Consider the following 25,755-nt stretch of genomic DNA (forward strand, 5'->3'; position numbering starts at 1 on the left):
TCTCTCTCTCTCTAATATATTTGTTAATGGAGATGATGATTTTGCAATTATACTGTCTTGATTAATGCTTGATTTGCTTTAAACTGATGTAACCTAAGCAGTAGTAATGCGTTTGCTTAAGTACAAATACGTAACGCAATTATTAATGCTGTGTGGAAAATGTATTGTGTGATTTCACTACCATTAAGAAAACTGCTTACTTGCATGAAATGTTTGTATTGACTGATTTAGAGTAGAAAGCACTTATGTATTAGAAATAGTTTCATGATAAATGGAAAATGTAGTAGTTTAGGTGTATGTAACAGATGGTTAAGAGGAAAAAGAAGAGGAAAAGAGCTAGATACTGGAAAGGAATGTGCCATAAACAACTGAAAGCCTTGGCGGAAGATTTGGCAGCATTCAAGTTGATGACATAAGAAGAGAGCTTGGCACCCGTGTAAGGGAAACAGGTCAATTTAGCTCAAAGGGAATCATTTAAGATTTTAAAGGGAATTTGAACAGAATCACTGTTTCACGGCTGATCACTGAGATGCCGTGCAATTCACTGAACGAGCCGTTTAACATCAAATCTGCGCTGGATATTAATATCCAAAGTATATTGAAAACACTATCACTTAGCACAGTAACAAGATCAGCAGTTTAATACATTGACTTGTAAGCACAAAACACAAGATACTTCTCTTTTCAATATGAACAAGGCTTTAAACTAATTTAGCACATAAACACATGCACTCACACATTCACACAAGTTGCAGGAAGATATAAAGTTAGGGAAAGATGAGTTTAAGAGAATGGAAATGTGGAATCCCAAGTTTACAGCAATACGTGAAATTGCATAGACGTGAACAACCATCAATCACTCAATTGACCCTCGCATTGAGTTCCTCAATGAGGTTAAAATCATATTAGATACACCCGTACAAATCAGATTCTGGAGGTACATTGCCTGTGTAAAGGTGTCCCTTTGTTGTCGTTGAAAGGGTGTTTCCCGATGTCGCTGATTGGCTGGAAGTTAAGTAGTCGCTGAAGTGATGTCTTGGGAAGCCCGTGGTTGGGCGTTGGCTGAAGACGCGGAGTTGTGTGGCTGGTTGAAGTTGAACGGGCACTTGAGGTCAGACATGGCGTTACAAAACTTAACTCAGAACACGAAACTCTCAAACGGAAAAGAAAAGAAATAAAGTTTGACGAGACTAGGTGGTGTTTCTTCTCATCGTGGCTAAGTAGCAGCAGGGTGCAGGCCGAAGCAGGCTGGAACCGCGCTTAAAGAAGAGTGATGACTAAAAGCATGGCTAGAAGCAAAAGCTAGAAAGCAAAGCTACAAGCTAAAAGCAGACATGACTAATAACAAAAGCTTAATAGAAGCTAAAAGCTAAAAGCAAACTAAAAGCTGGCATGACTGATAGCACAAGCTAAAAAGCTAAAACTAAAAGTCAAATTTTTATTGTGTCCTGAGTATTTAAACTGGCCTGTTGGCCACACCTCAAATGTTGTCTTGACCAATTAGATATTGTCTTGGCTGGGGGTATCATAAATCATATGTTATCTTATCAAGCACGTGGTCCGAATTTTCCCGCTCTTGCAGTGTCTAATTTTGGACATGATTCCTATAACAAGAATATGATACATTTGAAAAATAACTGATGGTCATGACTGTTTCAAGCTAACAGATTCAAACACTTACACACTAAACATGAATATGCATCCTTAAGCGATCCAATAGTTATTAAAAGACATACACAATAAGTGATTATAACATGATAGTCAAATGTGTGGGTTACATATAAATGAATAAGGAGTGAAGCTATGGACTGATATTAATTTAGAAGTCTTTTTGAGTTCATTTTGGTCCATATATGTAGAAAAGACAGTTTTTGTGCCATTCTTTTGACCAAGATTTCTGTGGAGACCAGAGGTTAAAGCTGGGGGAAGTCAATCCAAAGGATCTTGTGTAGTACTCTCATGGGTTTACACGTGATGTCCGGCGTTGCATCTACTTGCCCCAAATTTGACAATCTCTTCTCCGAATTGAAATTGTCAATAATTGTTCTAATGTTGTTAATGTCAAAAGCTGTTCTGTGAAAGAGTTGGTTGGTTGGTTGGTTAACTTGTTTCTGGCTTGTGGCACTAGGACTGATTTATGTCTTCCGGTTGCCTTGCTGAGGAATGTGGCTCATGTTTCAACCACAGTCCTGATCGACTCTTTTATTTGTCTGATTTGGGTCAGATCTGCTACACCCGTGTTTGACTGTCTACGTATAAAAGACTGAGAGAGAGACTCGACGGAAGGATACTGAATAGCACAGTATCCCTCGACACCTGATACTAGCTGATTGTACCATGATTTTGTAACTGTACTATTGTACTGTTATATAATTTTTGTTAACTTTAATAAAAATTATATTATATTATTGACAAGTTATTGTCTACCAGAGTAGTAATTTAAGAACCGTGAGCAAGAACTGACCACAGGGAAGTCTGCTGAGCAAATTGTAAGTACAAAGTACTTTTAAATGCTTATAGTTTAGTCCAGATTCGACTTTCCTTATCTACCTGAGAATAATAAATAAAAAGGTAAAAGGTGTATAGATAAAGGAGACACCATAAAAACATATTCTAACAATTTATCTAAAAGTATTTGTAAGAAAATGTTCACATATGCTTCTTTTAAAAGTTTTTATTTATTTTACGAAATAATAAAATATGTCAAGGTACACATCTTTCTGTTTTGGCATAAACAACCCCAGTTGAACAACAACCCTAGTTCTTATGCTGCCTTCACGTGCTATCGGAATTATCCCAAATACAAGTTTCCTAATAGGCTTAGCATAGATCATTGAATCTGATTAGAACGTTTGCAGCTTGCTCAAAAATGACCAAAGAGTTTATATTTTTCTTATATTTAGCATTACATCGCTTGCTCACCAATGGATCTACTGCAGTGAATGGGTGCCGTCAAAATAATAGTTCAAACAGCTGATAAAGACGTCACAATAATCCACAAGTATCCAGTAATCCACAGTCTTGTGAACTGAAAAGCTGTTTATTTTTAATAAACCAATCTATTATTAAGGAGTTTTAACTTTAAACAGGAGTGTCAAACTCAGTTTCTGGAAGGGCACAACCCTGCTCCAGTACACATACCATGTCATTTTCAAATAAGCCTAAAGGACTTGATTAGCTGGATCAGGTGTGTTTCATTTGGGTTCCAGGGCCCTGACCCTCAAGCTCCTGAGCTTTAAACCTTGGTTGCTGGCCAAAATAATAATCCATAATCCAACAATTCCTCCAGTGAAAAACATCTTGCACATTGTCCTCTTACATCATAATGCACCAACGTATTTGCTTAGAACTGTTTCGGACTTTTCGATTGTAGGCTAAATGGTGCTCCATCTGTGCATATTTCTCTCTTTATATAAAAGAGACTAATTCTACTGGAGAAAGCAATATCATTGAAAGAGGACCCATATTTAGCTGGAAGCAATAGTTTCAAGTTAATAACATCTTCATGATAGGTTTGTATTATAAATCTGAAGCTTATTGTGGTGTTTTTATCAGCTGTTTAAACTCTCATTCTGATGGTACCCATTCACTGCAAAGGATACATTACGTAACATGTAGTCCGCTGAAGGTGAAGAGAGTTAAGCCCATGTGCAGTTTATTGAAATAAAAAAATAAATACAAAGCTAACATGATGATGACTGGACTAGAACATGAACTTGAACTTGACAAAGTGTCACCATCAGCAAGTTACATAAAGCTAGACAAAGCACAATAGAAACAATAGGGTGATATATACACAAGGACTACTGATTAAACAAGACAAACCTATATGTAGTCAATACAAAGAAACATTGAAAAGACTGATCAAATAAACCAATGTACTTTAATGTCATACACAGATCAGTCTGCGCAGTGCCGTTTCAAGTTTAACACACCTATGAACAGTGGATGTGTGTGACCAGATCATATGAAGGTAATATGGAGGATCAGGTGGAGATGGTGGAGCCAGTAGAGATAGAAAAGGTAGAGCAGGTGAAGGAGATGACCACCATAATGGAGCAGAAAAGTTCAGGAGGCTATGGTAGAGCAGAAACAAGGAAGGCCTTTTTTCACATATAATAATTGGTGGATCCCATACAAAACCCCCTGACACGATGTTTGAAGATCCACGGAGGTAGTGCTGTGTTTTATGAAGGCACATTTGGGTTTAAACTACTTTATTAAAAAAATTAAACATAAATTCCTGTAACTGAAGACAATATCTATCATGAATGAAACAAAATAGGTTACATAATACATTTCAGATTAGACATAACACAGACATAAGCGGACAGATAAGAAATCTCTGTAACATCTAAAACCACACAACCAAAACAATGATACTCTGTCCATGCTAACAAAATCCTTTCATTGCCATTAGGGCAGTTTAAACTATTAGTAAGAAGTGCATCTGATTTATTTCATTTTTAAAAAATATATTTCAAAGGTTTAGTTGAGACTAAATAAATTAGTTAAATGTGGGCTTCTAAAAACAGATTTCAATGATTTAACACAATTCTGTCAAAAGTGGGGGACAGTTTTTCTCAATTTCTAATTTCTCACAGCAATAAAATAAAAATATGTAAATAAATAAACTTTCGTGTTTAATAGAGAGTGGGTGCAATAAAAGTTAATGAAGGCTATCAAATACAATCTTCTTTATCATTATAGGTATGTTCTTCCATTACAAAAATTCCAATTCATCATAAAAATACAGTTCCTAAACTGGCATGCAATGTGAAAATTGACTTTCTTTCTTTGATTTTGTGTTATTGTTATAAGGCATGTGGGGACAGGTTCCACGAACCCAGAGGAGAATGGCTTCACTGAAGATGAAGTAAAGCATTTCACAGAAAGAACTGCATTCAGATAATAGTTATTTCTCTCTCTCTCTAAAATATTCTAACCATTTATCTGAAAGTATATGTAAGAAAATGTTCACATATGGTCCTTTTAAAAGTTTGTATTTTTTTTTTTTTGAAATAATAAAATATGTCAAAGTACACATCTTACCATTTTGGCATAAACAACCCCAGTTGAACATCAACCCTAGTTCTAATGCTGCCTTCACGTGCTATCGGAATTATCCTAAATATGAGTTTCCTAATAGGAAATAAGACCTGAACGCCTCTCAAATCGTATTTACTCCTGGGAAATTCAGAAATAATTTGGAATTGTAACTTTAAACCAGGAGTGTCAAACTCAGTTCCTGGAAGGCCACAGCCCTGTTTCAGTACACATACCATCATTTTCAAATAAGCCTAAAGGACTTGATTAGCTGGATCAGGTGTGTGTGTTTGTGTGTGTATGTGTGTGTGTGTGTGTGTGTGTGTGTGTGAAAATCGACTTTGTTTCTTAGATTTTATCTTACTGTAATAACCCCAGAGAGGACAGGTTCCACGGAACCAGAGGAGAATGTCTTCTTTGAAGATGAAGTAAAGCATTTCGAAGAAACAACTGCATTCAGATAATAGTTTTTTTTCTCTCTCTCTCTAAAATATTCTAACAATTTATCTGAAAGTAAAGGTAAGAAAATGTTCACATTTGCTCCTTTTAAAAGTTTTTATTTATTTTCTGAAATAATAAAATATGTCAAGGTACACATCTTTCCATTTTGGCATAAACAACCCCATTTGAACATCAACCCTAGTTCTAATGCTGCCTTCACGTGCTATTGGAATTATCCTCAAATACAAGTTTCCTAATAGGAAATTAGACGTGAAAGCCTCTCAGTTTGTATTAACTCCTGGGAAATTCAGAAATAGTTTGGAGTTTTAACTTTAAACCAGGAGTGTACTGTAGTTACTAATGTGGTTCAGGTTGAATGAATCAATGTGGTTCATTCGGTCAAAACGCAACGAAGATGCTTCTTGATTGTACTCAACGAAACATAATTATGGAGATAACCCATAAACAACACGTTAAATATAATCAATAAACATAAACTTAATTTTAGATGCACACACACAATTAAACACCACTAGAAATTAGGAAAACTCTTGTACACTACACACTGTACGGATTTATACGAACAACTGATTATTCCTATGACGCACTTTAAAGCACATTCTAGCATAATCCGTAATTCCTCAAGGAGGCAGTAACAGTCCACAGTCATTGAATAGTCCAACACATATGAATATAGCTCTGTTACCTAAGAGTGTCTGAATTCTCTGCAGATCTCTGCAAAGACCCATTCCAAACCAGGGTGATGCAGCTCTTTGTCTATGTCCTGAATGAGAAGTTGGGTTATTTTGTGGAATGGATCTAGAACAATTGAGTGTACAATTTCAAGTATTTCAGAAATTCTGGTGCCCACAAATACTTTTTAGTGGCAGGATTCTGACTGAAGCCATGTCAGAACTGTAGTGGAATCAGTCCAAAGTACAAAGGATTCAATGTTCAGAGTAAGCTTTAACTAGTAAGGAAGCTAACTGTGCACTTGCAAGGGCTGCACACAGTTTTAATCAGGGTACAGATAACTGGTGCTTAGGGGCTACTCTTGACCTGGCTGTGAGAAAGGCTACCTCAACACTTCCCTTTGGATCCTCTGTGTGCAAGTATGGTACTGACCCATATGCCCTTTCGGAAGCATCACTGAAAATATGTACTTGCTGACTACAGTTAAGCGAATCCAACTGGGAGCTCACATAGCACCGTGGCAGTGTGATTTGGGAAAGGTGTTGCAATTCCCTTTGTCAATCATGCCAGGTTTGAAGAATGTCAGTTGGCAGTAGTGGGTCGTCCCACTCTCGTTGCTTAGCCCAGAGACTCTATATAAGGATCTTTGTCCGAGTGATATAGGGAACAATGAACCCAAGCAGGTCAAATTGGCTTGCTACTACCTTGTATATATTTCTCATTGTGGAAGTTGGACAGTTGTCGAGGCGGTTTCGGTATCCAAGAGTATCAGACAGACACATCCGATGTAATCCTAATACAAGTTCTTGAGGGTCTAATTCAGTTTGGTTAAGCCAAAGCTCACTGCTTTCTGATCTGGCTTCCTCTGGCAGATGATTGATGACATTAGGAAAGTTGCATGCCCATTGTCATAGTTCAAATCCTCCTTCTGCCAACAGATTCCTCAGGGATGAATGGGGAATGAAACATGATTCTTGATCCTTTTCCATTAGTTCCTGCTCTGGTACATCAACCACATAACCTGCCTGTTTCAGTCTCTGAATTTCAGCTCGGTAGGCCTCTGACTTAATAGGATCTTTAGCCAGACGAGTTTCAGTGCTGCTTTGTAGCATGCAATTTAGGCATTTCCTTAACTCTTAAGAGAGGCGTGGCATATTGTTGTGTCCCATTGACGTTGATTCAAGTTTTCTTTGCCTCTAACAGGTCAATAGCCTCTTGATATTGTTTGGATCTGGTGGCAAATTTCTCACTCCTGTAGGGCAGTATATCAAGTTGCCAGAGTTTCTCTATGTGTCTGAACAGCTCATTGGAAGGGGAAATTATCGATATGTTGAGACACTGCTGGGTCAAAAGTTGATGTTGTACAAGCTTAGCAGACCCTTGGACTGTCCATCCTAGTTGTGTCTTCACCGCTGCTGGTCCACCAGGAGGTCCCAGGTGTACAGGCTCAATCGGGATAACTACAGTAAGTGGGGATAGTCAGAGCCGATTAGCAGGAGGAGCTGAACATTGTCAAAGGAAGGGATTGGCAGGTGACTGTATTTACGCTGTAAGGTGGAAGCTAGGCTTGTTCGTTCGGTGAGCCCCAAATGGTCTGCAGTAAATGCCCTGTGTATTTTTAAACACTTTATGAGGCTGACAGGCTGGAAAGATGGTGAAGGAGACTGAAGTACCATTTATGATTTTCACATCCTGCCTTAAAGTTCTCAGAGCAAGGTTATCTGGTCTACCATGTAGCTTCAGTTCCTGGGCAGCTGCTTGTAAAAGGATAGTGTGTTCTGAGCCATCGTCTAAAATGGAAAATGTCTCAAGAGCATGTTTCCCATTCCGAATAATTACCTTTGTGACCTTTAACATTACTTGACTGCAGCCTAAGGGTCTGTCTAGGTACAGAACCTCATTAGCATTGCTGACAAGAGAGGTGTTCTCATTGACTGGTCTTTCATTTAATTCATGAAGTGCCTCAAGATGTTTGCCCTTACATACCCTACTGCTTATCTTTAAACGCCACTGTGCTTGTGTTGAGGTCAGCCACAATGCCAGCATCCCTTACTGGTTTTCACCCAGTTAGTTTTCTGTTCTTTGGTGAGCTGGCTAAAATTCTGACACTGATTCAGATAATGTTGGGTATTTGTGCAGTAGGGACAGAACATTTTTGGTTTGTCCTGAAGTTTAGCCACACCTGAATTGGACTCTCCTAATGATGTAGTATTGGGAGCAATACTGTGTTGTGAAATATAGCTGCTGTCTTGGTGAACTTAAAGTCTTTGCGTCCATCTCTCTACTGGTCAGGGAGTTCCTTTCTGTCTCCGTCAAGAAACTCAATACCACTCTCCTGTATTTTCAGCTCGTATTCAAGCCAGTCTGCAAAGTTTAAAAGAGTGAGGATGCAAACAGTTCCTGGGCAGCCAAAGACAACAAATCCAGAAGTAATATTCTTCACTTTCAATACCTTATTTATAAGTTATAAACTTTGGTCAGACCAGAAATCGAACCCGTGGCCGTTTGCACTAATGACATCACACAAAATAGCTCAATGACATGACTAAGCATTTCTTAGCGTATTCAACAATTTCCTCAAATAGCATAAATACTGTTTAAATAAACGTAATAATATAAAGACAAATGTACTTCCACTTAATATAAAGAATACGGTGGAATTGTATAGACAATTATAATCGTGCAATTAGGTAGTATATACGCTGATTGATCAGCCATGTAGGCCATATTAGTTAAACAACTCAACGAAACATAATTATGGTGATAACCAATAAACAACACTTTGAATACAATCAATTAACATAGAAACTTAATTTTAGATGCACGCACACAATTAAACAGCACTAGAAATGAGGAAAACTCTCGTGCACTCCACTCTCTACAGATTTATACAAAAAACTGATTATTCTTATGACGCACTTTACAGCACATTTTAGCATACTCTGTAATTCCTCAAGGGGCAGTAACAGTCCACATTCATTGAATAGTCCAACACATTTGAATATGGCCCTGTCCCAAATGGTGCACTTCATGTGGACTTTGGGTCTCGTGGACTTAAATTGCACGTGCTCGCTGAGTCTACGAGTTTGTAGGCCGTCACATTCAGCATTTTAACGCTCTGAAGTGTGCTCAGCAGAGTACCCTTTTTATCCTGAAGCCTGCATACAGTTTTTTACAATCACTTTGCTACTATATTCAGAACCTTGATGTCATTTTTCAAAACTCTAGACACAAAACTCAAAACGGTTATCACTTGTAACACAGGCTGTCTAATGTTCAAAACATTACCTTGCGCATTCACATCTTTAAAGAAATCTTGCACTTGCACAATCATTGTTTCAAAACACAATTTACTGTGAAATACCATTGAAACATAACTATAGATCACCCACACACAAGCAACCGATAGATTCACTGTGTCATTGTTCGTACAATCATTAAATATTGTAGAACAAAATAGATGATACAGGTTTCATTATGGTACTACATGTACAGTAAATACATCTCTGTAAAAGTACTGCATTAGTAGAGAGAATACTACAGACACAGTGGAATCATTGAACAAAGTTTGTAATATATTGATGAAACACACTACAGTACAATCACACCATAGGTTTATTTGAATCAAAGCAAAAATAATTAGCTATGAAATAGAAAAGAAAAGACAGGACTGTAAAACAGCAAATGCAGTGTTCCACAACTTGCTTGCTTGTATTGTAAGAAACAAAACAGGAGTGATTACTGTACTTCTACATTGTCATCAACTCTGTGTTGTAGATTTGGCCACAGGTTCTCATCTACATCACAATGGATGTTTTCATTAGCCAAACATCTTGGAAAAAACCTTTGTGCATGGTAAATCCAGGCCTGACACTGGTCTGCTGTAATGTCATTGCAGGCTGTTCCTGCCGCTGTCTTGGTCCGTGGCCTTGTCCTCTACCACGTTCCCCCACACCTCTCAAACGAGGCCAACGACCACCTCTCAGAAGTGGTGCCTGTCCTCTACCATTCCTTTGACCAACACATATTCCTCATCTTTCTCCCACCACTGCTTTACCTCCATTGTGACCTGGATCACCTGCTGGCTCCATGTTACGTATCACTATGCTCTTGCAATTGGATCCAAATCATCTCTTCACTATATACTCATTCCACAATGTGCACTCAGTCATCAGTTATGAGTTAGCAGAATTGGACAAGCAATTACAAGGGCCTGCATCTATACAATGCAGTACTATCAATACTGTAAATAGTCTGAAAAGGTGGTACAGTATTTGGGGCCATAGACACAGTGTCTGATGAAGCATTATGATACAGTTTTTTACAATCACTTTGCTACTATTTTCAGAACCTTGATGTCATTTTTCACAACTCTAGACACAAAACTCACAACGGTTATCACTTGTAACACAGGCTGTCTAATGTTCAAAACATTGCCTTGCGCATTCACATCTTTAAAGAAATTTTGCACTTGCACAATCATTCTTTCAAAACACAATTTACTGTGAAATACCATTGAAACATAATCATAGATCACCCACACACAAGCAACCGATAGATTCACTGTGTCATTGTTCGTACAATCATTAAATATTGTAGAACAAAATAGATGATACAGGTTTCATTATGGTACTACATGTACAGTAAATACATCTCTGTAAAAGTACTGCATTAGTAGAGAGAATACTACAGACACAGTGGAATCATTGAACAAAGTTTGTAATATATTGATGCAAAACACTACAGTACAATCACACCATAGGTTTATTTAAATCAAAGCAAAAATAATTAGCTATGAAATAGAAGAGACAAGACAGTACTGTAAAACATCAAATGCGGTGTTCTTCAACTTGCTTTCTTGTATTGTAAGAAACAAAACAGGAGTGAATTACTATACTGCTACATTGTCATCAACTCTGTGTTGTGGATTTGGCCACAGGTTCAATCTCATCACAATGGATGTTTTCATTAGCCAAACATCTTGGAAAAAGCCTTCGGGCATGGTGAATCCAGGCCTGACACTGGTCGCTGTGATGTCATTGCAGGCTGTTTGGTCAATGGCCTTGTCCTCTGCCACGTTCCCCCACACCTCTCAAACGAGGTCCACGACCACCTCTCAGAAGGGAGGCCTGTCCCCTGCCATTCCTTTGACCAACACGTCTTCCTCGTCTTCCTCCCACCACTGTTTGACCTCCATTGTGACCTGGATCACCTGCTGGCTCCATGTTACGTATCACTATGCTCTTGCAATTGGATCCCAATCAACTCTTCACTATATACTCATTCCACAATGTGCACTCAGTCATCAATAACGAGTTGTCAGAATTGGACAAGCAATTACAAGGGCCTGCATCTATACAGTGCAGTACTGTCAATACTGTAAATAGTCTGAAAAGGTGGTACAGTATTTGGGGCCATAGACACAGTGTCTGATGAAGCATTATGATAAAATATTAGGCTACATCCATGGATATTGAAGTCTGATTGGTTCATGATTTACAGTAAACATGGAAGATTTGTTGTCTGTTTCCATTCAACTATGCATTAAGAGTAATGCAACAGTTTCTTATCATTTTGAGCAGTTGTATCAATTGATAGGTTGATCATTGTAAGGAAATGAATAGACACTCATTTGAAATGTAATGTGTGAATTGCCTTTTGAAATAGTAGCACTTTGATGTTAAGTTGTGTCATATTGAACAGGTGATTTTTGTTGAATGAACAAATGATCTAAGTTTTATGTATATTGTATCCAAGCAATTGAGAAAAGGGTTAGAGTTTTGAAAAATTTGTATTTTGATCATTGGTTGTGAGTTTTGTGTCTAGAGTTGTGAAAAATGACATCAAGGTTCTAAAAATAGTAACAAAGTGATTGTAAAAAACTGTAAAATATTAGGCTACATCCATGGATATTGTAGTCTAATTGGTTCATGCTCCGGGCTAATTGGTGACAATGAATCTCATTATCTTGAAACGTTCATGATTTACAGTAAACATGGAAGATTTGTTGTCTGTTTCCATTCAACTATGCATTAAGAGTAATGCAACAGTTACTTATCATTTTGAGCAGTTGTATCAATTGATAGTTAGATCATTGTAAGGAAATGAATAGACACTCATTTGAAATGTAATGTGTGAATTGCCTTTTGAAATAGTAGCACTTTGATGTTAAGTTGTGTCATATTGAACAGGTGATTTTTGTTGAATGAACAAATGATCTAAGTTTTATGTGGATTGTATCCAAGCAATTGAGAAAAGGGTTAAAGTTTTGAAAAATGTGCATTTTGATCATTAGTTGTGAGTTTTGTGTCTAGAGTTGTGAAAAATGAGATCAAGGTTCTGAAAATAGTAACAAAGTGATTGTAAAAAACTGTAAATGCAGGCTCTGCACACTTTAACTCCCCAGGAATCCTTGCGAAATGCAAATCAGACAAAGGACGGGAGGAGATTTCACTCAAGAGCTGAGAAGAAAATATTTAAGTGGTGGTATCATTATGGTTTTTATGACCTAGGTGCACATTTTACCAGTTGTTACCTACAGTTTATACAAACATTGTGGTCATCGACCTGTGGTTGATGTCTCAAACATAATAATAGAGCGTTGAATAATACGATCGCATTATGATTCATTAAATAATTAAATAGAACCGAATGTCAGGGCTTTACTTAGTCATATGTAAACCTAGTATTTATATTTAAACCTGTAAATTCATCTGAAAATCGCGCACATGTTTATTATGTGTTAAAATTTTTATCTTAGTTCAAATGAAACATTATGTATTATTACAACTGTATACATTATTTAATTAAGCATGTATACTGTATATTGTCTAATGCCCAGGTGGCATAAGCAAAAATATGATTTCTCTGCATGGCAAGCCATCTCACAAACACAATAGTAAAAACAACAACAACAATAGGCAGAATATTCCCCGAACCTGCAGCTCCTGTCAAAAAACAACCAGACCGTTATTTCCGGCATGACGATCGAGTCTGTCCCAAAAAAATCTATCAATGCGCCCTTGTGGGCTCTCGCCAAATGGCCCTACAGGTCTGCACTACATGACGTCACCAAAGTGTGGACTCTGAGGAAGTGTCTGAATACAGAGCCCTTTGCAACAAGGAGTTTCAAACTCAGTTCCTGGAAGGCCACAGCCCTGTTCCAGTAAACATACCATGTCGTTTTCAAGTAAGCCTTAGCTGGATTAGGTGTGTGTGTGTGTGTGTGTGTGTGAAAATCGACTTTCTTTGATTTTCTCTTATTGTTATAAGGCATGTGGGGACCGGTTCCACGAACCCAGAGGAGAATGGCTTCACTGAAGATTAAGAAAAGCATTTCGAAGAAAGAACTGCATTCAGATAATAGTTATTTCTCTCTAAAATATGCTAACCATTTATCTGAAAGTATATGTAAGTTTTTGTTTATTTTATGAAATAATAAAATATGTCAAGGTACACATCTTTCTGTTTTGGCATAAACAATTCCAGTTGAATATCAACCCTAGTTCTAATGCTGCCTTCACGTGCTATCGGAATTATCCCAAATACAAGTTTCCTAATAGGAAATTGGACGTGAACACCTCTCAATTTGTATTAACTCCTGGGAAATTCAGAAATAATTTTGATACCAGAGTTTCGGAGTTGGGCGGGTTAAAATTTAAACATGGTGGAGGAGACAACCATTATTGCTGTCCATTAATGCTATTCTCACAACAATTAGGCCTACATCCCTTTGTCTTGCCGCTACTGTATTTGAAGTGTTTGGTTCCAAAATGCAATAAATCCATTTTAATTAAATTGAGTAAAAATTTATTTTCTTTACCAAGAATGTGGCAAGATCAAAATCACTTTTTTTTCTGTTTCAAACTTTCACATAGCATTATTGAATAAAAAATTATAAAAAATAACAAAATCTCTATGCCTAGGCTAAATATTGTTTTGACAGTGGCATCATAAAATGCTTGATATGACTCGTACCATATAAAGTCTACAGTAGCCTAGCTAAAGTGGACGATAATGTTAACTAACGTTACCAACCTCCCTGCAAAACTCACCAAAACTTTGTAGGTCTTGTCCCTCATGTTGGCCCTTACAAAACCCATAAGCTGACCCTCGGAAACGCTACACTCAACTAACATTACATGACCCGAACTGAAGTGGTTTTCACCCCTTTGAACACTTTCACCCCTTTTTTGTTTTCGTCTCTGTAAAAAGCCACCATGGCAGCCAAGGAGATAACGAATGCACTGATAAGTCTAAAAAGTCTTATTAATGATCTTCAGACATGTACATAGTCTACTACTAAAAAACATAAAACTTTTTTAATCACAAGGTTTAATCACAAAACGTTTCTTCCATGTTTTATTTTTTTATAGTAAATCCCCTTTGTTTACTTAAAAGTTAAGTTAATTTTCAATAATTAAAAGATACATTAAATTAATGTTTTATGTGTTTAATGGGGATCTCAGAAAATGCTTTATTTAAAACCCCACCTGAATGGTACTTAAATGCACTTAATTCATCTCAATTCATTGTTCACTGTAAAAGTACAGACAGAGAAACAATGGGTAATATTTAAATGTTTATTTTTGATGTTTGCATTCTATGCATTTAAAAAATACTTTTTTTTTCTAAAAAAGGAAACTTAGTTGTTCATTTTAAGAGACCCAGAAGTATTATTTTCTCTTGCATAATTAATATTGCACTTTAATTAAGAAAAAACAAATTTTATCCGATTACTCGATTAATTGATGGAATTTTTGGTAGAATACTAGATTACTAAAATATTCTATAGCTACAGTCCTACTATATTTTATAAGCAGTGAAATAAGAATCTATTTGACCGAAATTCCAAAATTGTCAGCAAACTGCATGTGTAGCGCGGTGAATGTTTATATGATTGTCAACCAATCCGATGCTACATTTTATTCTTTCCGACAACAAAGCATTTGAATACAACCAGCTCGTGCTACCGGAATTTCATATATCCCACTTGTGACGTCGTGATATTTGAAATTCCGGTAGCTATGGAAAGCCTTTTTAACATTTATTCTTTAAGCTGTACTAGTATCTTTTTTCAAGTTACTAGTACTTATTTTTTAGATACAAGTATCTTTTCCATTAAGTACTAGAACTTATTAATAAGGTACTAGTGCGTATTCTTTCGGTACTAGTGCTTATTCTTTAGGTACTAGTGTCTTTTGTAAAGTTACTAGTACTTAATCATTAGATACTAGTGCTTAATCATTAGATGCTAGTACTTATTCATTAGATACTAGTGCTTATTTATTAGGTACTAGTACTTATTCATTAGATACTAGTACTTAGTACTAGTAGGGGAAGTCGTGGCCTAATGGTTAGAGGGTTGGACTCCCAATCGAAGGGTTGTGGGTTCTAGTCTCGGTCCGGATGGAATTGTGGGTGGGGTAGTGCATGAACAGCTCTCTCTCCACCTTCAATACCACGACTTAGGTGCCCTTGAGCAAGGCATCGAACCCCCAACTGCTCCCCGGGCGCCGCAGCATAAATGGCTGCCCACTGCTCCGGGTGTGTGCTCACAGTGTGTGTGTGTGTGTGTGTGTGTGTGTGTGTTCACTGCTCTGTGTGTGTGCGCATTTCGGATGGGTTAAATGCAGAGCACAAATTCTGAGTATGGGTCACCATACTTGGCTGAATGTCACTTCACTTTATGTATTAGGTATTAGTATTTATTAATTAGATAGTACTTATTGATTAAATACTAGTACTTATTTATTAGATACTAGTATTTATTTATTAGGCACTAGTACTTATTCATTAGATACTAGTACTTAATTCAATAGTGACTAGTAACTTTTATATTGTTACTAGTAACAAATTTAAATTTATTGCTATTGACTTCTATGGGGATCCGTCATTGAGATATCAACTATTGAGTTTTGACTAGTATGTATTCCACTAGTGTCTACTTAATTTTTATGTACTAGTAGTTATTCATTAGGTACTAGTGTGTATTTTTTAGATACTAGTACTCATTCATTAGATACTAGTACCTATTAAATAGACACTAGTACTTATTCATTAGATACTAGTACTTATTATTAGATACTAGTACTTATCAATTAGATACTATTACTTATTTTTTTAGATACTAGTACTTATTAATTAGGTACTAGTGCTTATTTATTAAAAACTAGTTCTCATTCATTAGATACTAGTACCAATTAAATAAATACAAGTACTTATATAATAGATACTAGTACACATTTATTAGATACTAGTACTTATTCTAAATGTTACTAGTATGATTTTTTATTTTACTAGTAATTTTTTTGTTGAACTCTACTGTAGCCATTTGGACTAGTCATAACATAAGACGAGTGAAAAAGCAGATCTGACTAGTAAGATAAGAATAGTTACTAGTAGTGATTAAATGTTATTCAGCTACATCTACAGCGAAAGCTGAGTTTCTCACTTGTAGAGTTTCTGCGCGAGGGCGCCCTCCGGTGACGAGTATGAATTAAAAATAAATTAATTGAGTACTCATTATTGCTTGCAAAATCCTAATTTGAGTAAAAATAGCTAAAATAATTTAGAACTTTGAGGTAAAAATTTGCAATTCCTTACGTTCTTCTATAGAAGTGTGCATTTTTTTGCAGCTATATTTATATTTAGTCTTGTATAGGCTTCTCAGTTTTGTATATTATAGTGAAATAGTGTTATTACAAAAGTAATGTTCCTTATTTTGTTTAGTGTTTTTATTTAGCATAACCATAACCATTATTAGTTTTATTGATATATATATATATATATATATATATATATATATATATATATATATATATATATATATATATATATATATATATTACAAAAAAAAAAAAAAAACATTGGGCAAAATTGTGCAGCCCTTCAAGTACAGCAAACCTGGTGTTTTATTATTATAATTTTTTATTAATACCTTTTGGCCTTCTTTTCAAATAAAGAAAATGTTTGTCTGAAAACCACAAGGTTTGGATTTTGTCACGCTGTCTAGTCTCTGTTTCCCTGGGTGTCCACTAGTGGGCTCACTTCCCCTTAGGCACTTCACCGTAGGCACTAGTATTCCTCTAGTCTGGTCCTGTCTTCACAGTAATTCTACAGAACACACGAATCGTCACAGATTTTGGGTGCCCTGTACAGAATATTAATGTAAAAACATTCAGTGTCTGCAGCACCAGTGCTACAGTCATGCCCAAAAATATGGACAGCTTTGGTATATATGATGATAAAGAAGGCTGTGAAAATTAATCTGCATTGTTAATCCTTTTGATCTTTTATCTAAAAAAATTTAAAAAATTCTAACATTTCATTGAATAAAAGAATTTAAAATGGGGGGAAATATTATTATAAAATAAATATTTTTCTCTAATGCACATTGGCCAAAATTAAGGACACCCTTTTATTGAATTATTCTTTAAACCTCCATTTGCCAGTTTAACAGCTCTACATTTTCTCCTATAATGCCTGATGAGGTTAGAGAACACCTGACTAGAGATCAGAGACCATTCCTTCATCCAGAATCACTCCAGACCCTTTAGATTCCCAGCTCCATGTTGGTGTGTCTTCTCTTCAGTTCACTCCCCTCATTTTCTGTAGGGTTCAGGTCAGAGGACTGGAAAAGGCTATAGCAGAAGCTTGGTTTTGTGCTCAGTGACCCATTATTATGTTGTTTTTGAGGTTTGTGTTTGATTGTGATCCAAACATGGTCATTATAAGATTTCTAACAGAGTCAGTCACTTTTTGATTTTTTATCTCTTGGTATTTGATATAATCAAAGATGCCATGTATCTAAACAAGATGTCCAGGACCTCCAGCAGAAATATAGGTCCACAACATCAAAAATAGAGCAGTATATTTCATTGTACATATGGTTTACTTTTTATCTCTGTGTTCACCAAACCCATCTTGAGTGTTTGCTGCTAAAAAGCTATTTTTTTTAGTTTCATCTGACCATAGAAGCCAGTCCCATTTGAAGTTACAGTCATGTCTGATGAATTAATATGCTTTAGTTTGTTTTTGGATGAGCTAGGATAATTTTTATTGTAACCCTCCCAAACAACATGTGGTGATGTAGGTGCTGTTTGACAATTTTTTTTAAGGTTTTCTGAGCCCGAGACTTTATTTTCTGCAATAACAGCTGTGATCCTTGGATAGTCTTTAGCTACTCAAACTCTCTTTCTCACCATGCATTAGGACGATATAGACACACATCCTCTTCCAGGCAATTTTGTAACATTTTCTGTTGATTGGAAATTCTTAATTATTGCCCTGATGTTGGAAATGGGAATTTTCACTGCTCTAGCTCATTTGTTAGTCACATCTTGCAGTCACTTTCTAATTTGTGAAGCTCAATTATCTTTTGCTGCACATCAGAAATATATTATTTGGTTTTTCTCATTGTGAGGGATGATTAAGTGCATTTGGGCTTTGTTTTCCCTCTTCTTTATATTTCTGTGAAACAGGAAGCAATGGCTGGATAATTTCATGTTCATAATCACTCTGGAGTGCTCAAAATTGTGAATATGACTGGGAATATACTTTAGAGTGTTCTTAATTGTTGCCAATGTGTATTGGAGAAAAACATTTATAGCATAATGATATTTCCCCCATTTTAAATTATTATTATCCAAAGAAAGGTTAGATTTTTGTGAATTTATAAAATAAAAGATCAAAATGATCAACAATGCAGATTAATTTTCACAGGCTTCTTTGATCATGTTTACCAAGGGTGTCCATATTTTTGGGCATGACTGTATATGAAAAAAAGAAATTAACATACAGCTTGTGTATGATATTTATTGTTTTTACTGGAGGAAAAATAGGAAAATAACAGCTAATACAATTGGTGTCGTATCTACATCCTGCCAGCAGAGGTCACTCAAAGACCATCAAACACATAAGGCTACTATATTTATGAAATTACAGTTAAAAAACTGACAAAAATACGTTTTCAATGTGCTTGTGTAAAAAAATAATTGTTTCTTTTCTATTTGGTTTTCTAAAAAAAGTACATCCATCTCCTTGTTTCTGTTTCCTGATTAATCTCTTTCCTATATGTTGTTGGCTCATTAATATTCAACATACAATTATCATACTGGGCAGAAATGCAAATTTAAAAAGTACTAGTATCTATTAAGTTCAGGATATCTCTGGTCTAAAAAGTCACTAGTAACTAAAAAATAAGTACTAGTTCTATTTTTTGTTAACACGGGTAGTTTAATTAAATACTAGTCACTATTGGAATAAGTACTAGAATCTAATGATTAAGTACTAGTATCTAATGAATAAGTACTAGTAACTTTACAAAAGACACTAGTACCTAGAGAATAAGCACTAGTACCTAAAGAATACTAGTACTAGTACTTAATGGAAAAGATACTAGTGTCTAAAAAATAAGTACTAGTAACATGAAAAAAAGATACTAGTACAGCTTATAGAAAAAATGTTAAAAAGGCTTTCCATAGTGACAGCATTAAACAGACAACCACTAAAGTTATGTCACTCAATCACCAGCAGAGGTCATAATCATCACGGAATTGATCTTATTCCCACTTCAACACATCTGTACCGTGTCTTTAATTTCAGACTTAGTCGTCTGTTTATATTCAGCCTTTCTACTCTTTATTTTTGATTATGATGCTGGAGTTGGATTAAAGCAGACCGTATCAAGAATATTGTATTTATGCTGAATGTGTAGTGTATAGCATATATAAATACAAATTCTGCATCATTGAACCATGGTCTTAGACTTAGAGTCATGTTGAGCTAACGTTAATTCAAATAAATAGAAGTTGTCAATATGTTCACAAACATAGGTGTAAAGAAGAGCTATGATTAAACTCCTTCTAAAAAGCTACAACGGGCGTGATACGTTCTTCTTTACTTGAAAAATAAAAACGTTTTTTTATTATTGGCTAAATATATTGCTTCTATGGGTAGCGTGGCCGAGCGGTCTAAGGCGCTGGATTAAGGCTCCAGTCTCTTCGGGGGCGTGGGTTCGAATCCCACCGCTGCCAATATTTTTTTATGTGTAACAGTGACTAGGTCAAAATAGTTCGCAGCACTTGTGTACATTTTCATATACTATTTACAATTCTCACTAAAATACAGATATCTTCATATGGATATTCTAACAAGCGGAAGTTTAACCGTACTGATGAATGTCGGTTCAGAGTTGCCAGATCTCGACAGAAATGTCTCATTATACTAACTTACATAGGTGAAAAAAACATACTGAATTTAGGTTCCACATATTTTTGCAGCTCATCGCCCCTTTTAGACAGTAAAAGGGCAACAGACAAAAATACAGTGTGTGACAGTAAAATTAACTATTTTAGTGATGTTTGAGCGGTCTCTAGTGGCATATTTAACAAACGACAATAGTAAATATAAACGTTCTATTGCAAAACCACTGACTAGTGAGTACTATTAATGGACGATTAGCCTTTTACTAACATATTTTCATACATACTATTTTGAATATATATGTTAACTTATGAGAACGGATAAAACAAATGAGAACGCATCTTTGCAATCGGAATTGTGCAAACGCATTTTAGTCTCGTGGTTTTTGAGCCTTCCGGTGACTCGTAGCGAGCCACGGGTGTTATCCAAGGGGCAAGGAACTCGACCGGAAGTTGAAGTCAGGTGGGGGCTGCCATCTTTTAGCAGAACTTCACTTGCGTTAGCATTCCCATTGACTCCCATTCATTTTGGCGTCACTTTGACAGCGAATAACTTTACATCTGAGGCATTTAAAGACTCTGTTTGTCCATTATTTATTTCTAAAGATACACGACAATGTATAAAGGGCTCCATTACCTTCTATGTTACATTATGGCCCCGTATAAACAGTTTTTGTAAAAAATAGGCTAACGATTACGTCATAACCACTCGGCTCTCTGTCGCATTACCGTACAGACAGGAGGAGAAGCTCGCAGGCAATTAACTTAATATGGCGTACTGGCGTTACATTTTAAAATACTATACAAAATAATTAATCAGAATACTTACTCCTGCTCACTCACGACAAAGAACTCCCCGCTCAAGCTCGCCGTCTCTGCAAGATTAACGATGGCAGTTTGCACGCACAGCTACTAGAAGATTTACATCTGGCAGACAGGTTGCTGACGTCGTCAAGCTTCGTTTGAGTCTGCGCGTCAGAAACGGAAGTGCTAAAAAACGCTAAAACTGGGCTTCATTTGTCTCAATAGAGTTCCAATGGGGTCGCTGTGTCTATTTCTTTTACTGTCTATGGTGTTATCTGCGTGTTGTGACCAAACTGTGTTAGTGTTACGGAAGTTTATAATGTGAATTCTCATCTACTTTATTATAATTAATTATATTTGATGGCTGCCGTCGAATCCTGCCTTAACGAAGCTGTGTAAATAAATTGGCACTGCCCTACAGTTTATTTGGTAAGTATCGTTATCAGTCATACGGTGTGTAAGCTATCGGTGCTCTTTTGAGATGAAAAGCAGAGGCAACATATTTTTATCGCATTCTTGCTCACCGTTCAGCGAGTTAAAATATACAGCGTTTGTGTTAAGACGACAGGCTTTTGTAAAACGTTTCGATGCTCATACACATTTCTGCAACACTTATAAAACAACTGTTTTGTTGAAGTAGCTCAGATACATCCTGCATACCAAATACTTTCATGACATCCCTAAAATTCACCCGAGCAAAACGTGTAAACATTGATTATACAGAACTTAAGGTGAATTTCCAACACTTAGAGCTCTAAAACACTAAACGTTTCTTTAAAGTTGATTAAGTTTTTCCTTAAAGGTAAAGCCATTTTAAAAGCTTTGTAGTTGTTAAATGTGGACATGTTCTTTTTCCTACAACAGGCAATTTCCAAGTACACGGGATAGGACTTTTATGTAATCTGCAACTATGAAACCTCCCTTCCGTCGACGAGCTGAACCAAAACGCTTTATGGCTAAGAGCACTGAGGAAGAGTCCACAGTGAATGCCAGATCACTCTGCAAAGGATGGATTCGCAAAGATTTGCAGAGCTTTTTACAAGCTTTGAAACAGCAGCAGAATTTTGAGTCAGAATTAGATCTGACTGAGATTCAAAAGAAAGTTCCCCACCGTTCTCTGAAAGAGGTAAGCTCAAAGACACCGAAATATCTCTAATGTGGATGAACATGCACGTGCCCATTGTAATGTGATTGTTATTACTGTTTGGTTTCAGATCGAAGACCTGATAATGACCCTGAAGTCACGAGTGCTACAGAAGGTGTATCTACAGGTCCAGAGTCAGAGGAGAGAGGAGCGCAGAGCTAAAGTTCCCATTGAATTGTGGGCAGAGCTTGTACAGAAAATCTCTAGACCCCACGAGAAGACTATTTCTTCGGCCTTTTCCCAGGTCTGTATGGGACATTTGAGAAATTACACCAGACACTACACCAAGAACTGTACAGGTTCACCTCTATAACTTCTCAGCCTTAGTCTGACTCAATTTTGGGTGTGATTTGTTACTAAGTAATTAGTTACTGTAATTTAATTACTTTTCCCTTGCGAAGTGTAGACTGTAGAACATTTAATACAGAATGCAATAGTGGATTTAACATCAAAATATAAAGTGTAACCTTAAAATGAATGCTTTTTATGTACCCTTCTCACTTTACTATTATTTGGTAAGTTAATAAGAATATTAGTAACAATTTAGTCCAATTTGCACCATTAACTTGTTGGTTATTAGCATGAATATTACTGGGATATTGGCTGTTTATTATTACTTTAAAAGTCTTATTCTGCAAGACCTTATTCTAAATCCTACCCAATTCTTAAACGTAACAACTACTTTACTAAGTATTAATAATAAGCAGTAATTAGGAGTATTTTTAGGCAAAAGTCGTTAGTAATAGTTTAAGTAGAATTGGACCCTAAACTAAAGTGTGACCAGAATAATTTATGTAATTACTTAAAAGAATTAAAAGATGCATTTCATGTCTGTCCGTGTAACATTAACGTGTCGAGGTTGATAGAGGATTTAGAAAGTAATAAGTAATTAAATACTTTTTTGGAGAGAGTTATTTGTACAGTAGTCTAATTACAACGATTGAAGATGTAATTAGTAACTAGTTAATTTTTTAGAGTAACTTACCCGACACTGGTCTGACTGCACAAAAATTCGAACTAGTTTTGAGTTTGACTGAAGATGCTAGAACAGTCACTGCACTGAAGTGGAAAAATTGTGATGATAATCTTTGTATTTGAAAATGGGGTAATATTTACTTACTTCTGATACATGATTCGTTGATGCTTATTCTTACATTGTAAGTATGTAATGTAATGTCATTCTTTATGAGCAAAGCACATAACACATGTCAGTCACTTACAGTGTACGATATTTGACATATTTTATTGCCTATCATCTTTATGTCTCTTCTGTTTGTTTTTACTTCATCATCAGATGCTTGTGATTGCTGCCGTTGAGCCCTGTGGCCTGATGCACTCTGAACCTCCACACCCCATCATCCAAACACCCGCTTTCTCCAGTCTTATTCCTGTCCAGTCCCCTAAAACCCCATCTCAGCCTTCTGCCTCAGGCATGAGCCCAAATCCCAGCGTTTCTGCTCCCTCAGCTACATCTCTTATTCAGCCTGACTCTAGTTCTAATGCTGTTGACCATCTTAGCCAGTTAGATAATGCATCAAGCAGTTCACCTCTAGTGCCTAAAACTCCTGAAACACCCACACCAAGATCCTCACAGATGACAAGAAGCCCAAGCCATCGGCAGTCAGAAGCAGAACCATCAGTGTCCAGTCCTGTTTCCTCAAATAAGCACACTCAAGTTCAGTCGGGACTGTTAGATCATGATTACCCAAGCACACCAATAACACTGAAGAGTGTTGTGAATTTTGACAAGATTTATCAATATTTAAGTGACATTGACTCTAAAACCTGCAATTCAGCTCTTACTTCAATGGGTAAGTATTGTTAAATTATACATTTGCATAAACTATTTGAATAAATTACACAAATTTTACACATTGTACTAGGGATGTAGAAGTTAGATCAACTTTAATGCATAGTCCACCCAAAAATGAAAATGTATTCACTTGCTATCTTGTCATATAATGTTCTTTAATAATCTGTGTCTGTGTTTGTTTAGGACCCTTCAGATTTCACTTTATCTTTATAAACATTTAAATATTTTTTCACATAACTCATTTATATAGGAATGACATGAGAGTGAGTAAATGACAACATTTTATTTTGGGTGAACTTGGATATCTTTTTAGATATGTGAACAGTACTTAAAAAAAAAAATCTTCCTTCCTCAGAGAGCGCAGTGCTGTTGGACATGCTGATGTGTTTGCCTGAGGAGCTGCCCTCACTGGACTGCAAGGAACTGCAACATCATTTTCTCCAGACATACTCACAGCTCACCCAGCCTGCAAAAATGCCAGCTAACTTTTTAAACATTGACGGGGACATCCAGCAGGCTAATGTAGCCGATTCGACTACATTAACACAGAAACTCGGCTCTACTGTGGGATCCACCGAAGAGCCCTCCAGTGAATCATCTTTGACAGAACCAGCAAAGGACAAAAATGACTGGGCTACAGCTGGCACCTGTCCTCTCAATCCTTTGTTAGTTCCTGTAGCTTTGCTGAAAAGATCGTCCCTGGATTCTGAGAAATGAAGTGCTTAGCCAGTCTCAGTTGAATTCTGAAGAGGTTCAGCATTAATTAACATAATTGCGTTTACTTTGTTACAGGTTCGAATGTTGTTTCTGTCCTTTGTTTGGACAGTTTGTGTTTTAAATTATTCATATTGTTTCACTTTATTTCTGGTGATTTTTCAAAATTATGATACAGTTAAAACAAATTTGTTATATTTAAAAAAATCCAAGACAAAACATAAGAATAAATGTGATTAAATATTAAAACCAAGTGTCTACATATGAACATTTTTAGGCCCTTGGCATTTAAAGACACAGGCCTGAAAAACAGCATGTTTCTACTTCCACTCAAAATAGGCATTTTCAAAATGATATAATAAATTATCTGTGGAGTATTTTGATCTGAAACTTCACCGACTGGGTTAAGCAAATAAACTTACCGCATAAAATTATTTAACTGTTGATTTTCATTTGATGAGTTTTCATATTCATGCATATAAATTGTATTCACTTGCATCCCAACATTGACTGTCCTTTCAATTTCATCTTAAATAACAGTAGAGGAAATTCTAAGAAAACAAATCATTAGGACTTTCAAAAAAAAAAAAAATTATTGCAAGGAAGTGGTTAAGTATAAAAATGAGCAACTAATTGAAACTAGAGCCAATCTACCCATTACTTGCAGTCTGATGTCATTGTTTGTGACTAGGTTTTTATTGCAGTTACAAAAATTGGATGACATTTCTAAGCACAGCCTGATGCTGCTTCAAAGAAATCTGGAGAAATTGGCATGTCAAGCCCATTACATATTAAGTGGAAATGTAGACTAGATAATATGCTTAATCATAATGAATTTTCTATTATTTTTTATTAATGGACTATTTTAACAAACCTGGAACTGAAAAGTTTCAACA

At 36.2% G+C, this 25,755-nt stretch overlaps 1 protein-coding gene and 1 non-coding gene across 2 annotated transcripts; both read left to right on the forward strand.

Moving 5' to 3' along the window:
* Positions 1–20,134: 20,134 nt before the first annotated feature.
* Positions 20,135–20,216, forward strand: trnal-aag (transfer RNA leucine (anticodon AAG)). The gene has a single exon. It is a non-coding gene; the product is annotated as a tRNA-Leu (tRNA).
* Positions 20,217–21,386: 1,170 nt separating this feature from the next.
* snapc2 (small nuclear RNA activating complex, polypeptide 2) lies at positions 21,387–25,293 on the forward strand. The gene is made up of 5 exons (XM_026267079.1): positions 21,387–21,617; positions 22,053–22,314; positions 22,403–22,576; positions 23,627–24,143; positions 24,501–25,293. Exons 2-5 carry the CDS (start codon positions 22,099–22,101, stop codon positions 24,860–24,862), a joined length of 1,269 nt encoding a protein of 422 aa, XP_026122864.1. The 5' UTR covers positions 21,387–21,617; positions 22,053–22,098; the 3' UTR covers positions 24,863–25,293.
* Positions 25,294–25,755: the final 462 nt, after the last annotated feature.

This window comes from Carassius auratus, chromosome 7, assembly GCF_003368295.1.
Source record: "Carassius auratus strain Wakin chromosome 7, ASM336829v1, whole genome shotgun sequence".
Classification (NCBI taxonomy): domain Eukaryota; kingdom Metazoa; phylum Chordata; class Actinopteri; order Cypriniformes; family Cyprinidae; genus Carassius; species Carassius auratus.

Coding starts and splice junctions, on each gene's coding strand:
- snapc2 (XM_026267079.1), top strand. CDS start 22,099: ATGAAACCTCCCTTCCGTCGACGAGCTGAACCAAAACGCTTTATGGCT. Junction 22,577..23,626: donor TTTCTTCGGCCTTTTCCCAG/GTCTGTATGGGA, acceptor CTTCATCATCAG/ATGCTTGTGATTGCTGCCGT. Junction 24,144..24,500: donor TTCAGCTCTTACTTCAATGG/GTAAGTATTGTT, acceptor TTCCTTCCTCAG/AGAGCGCAGTGCTGTTGGAC.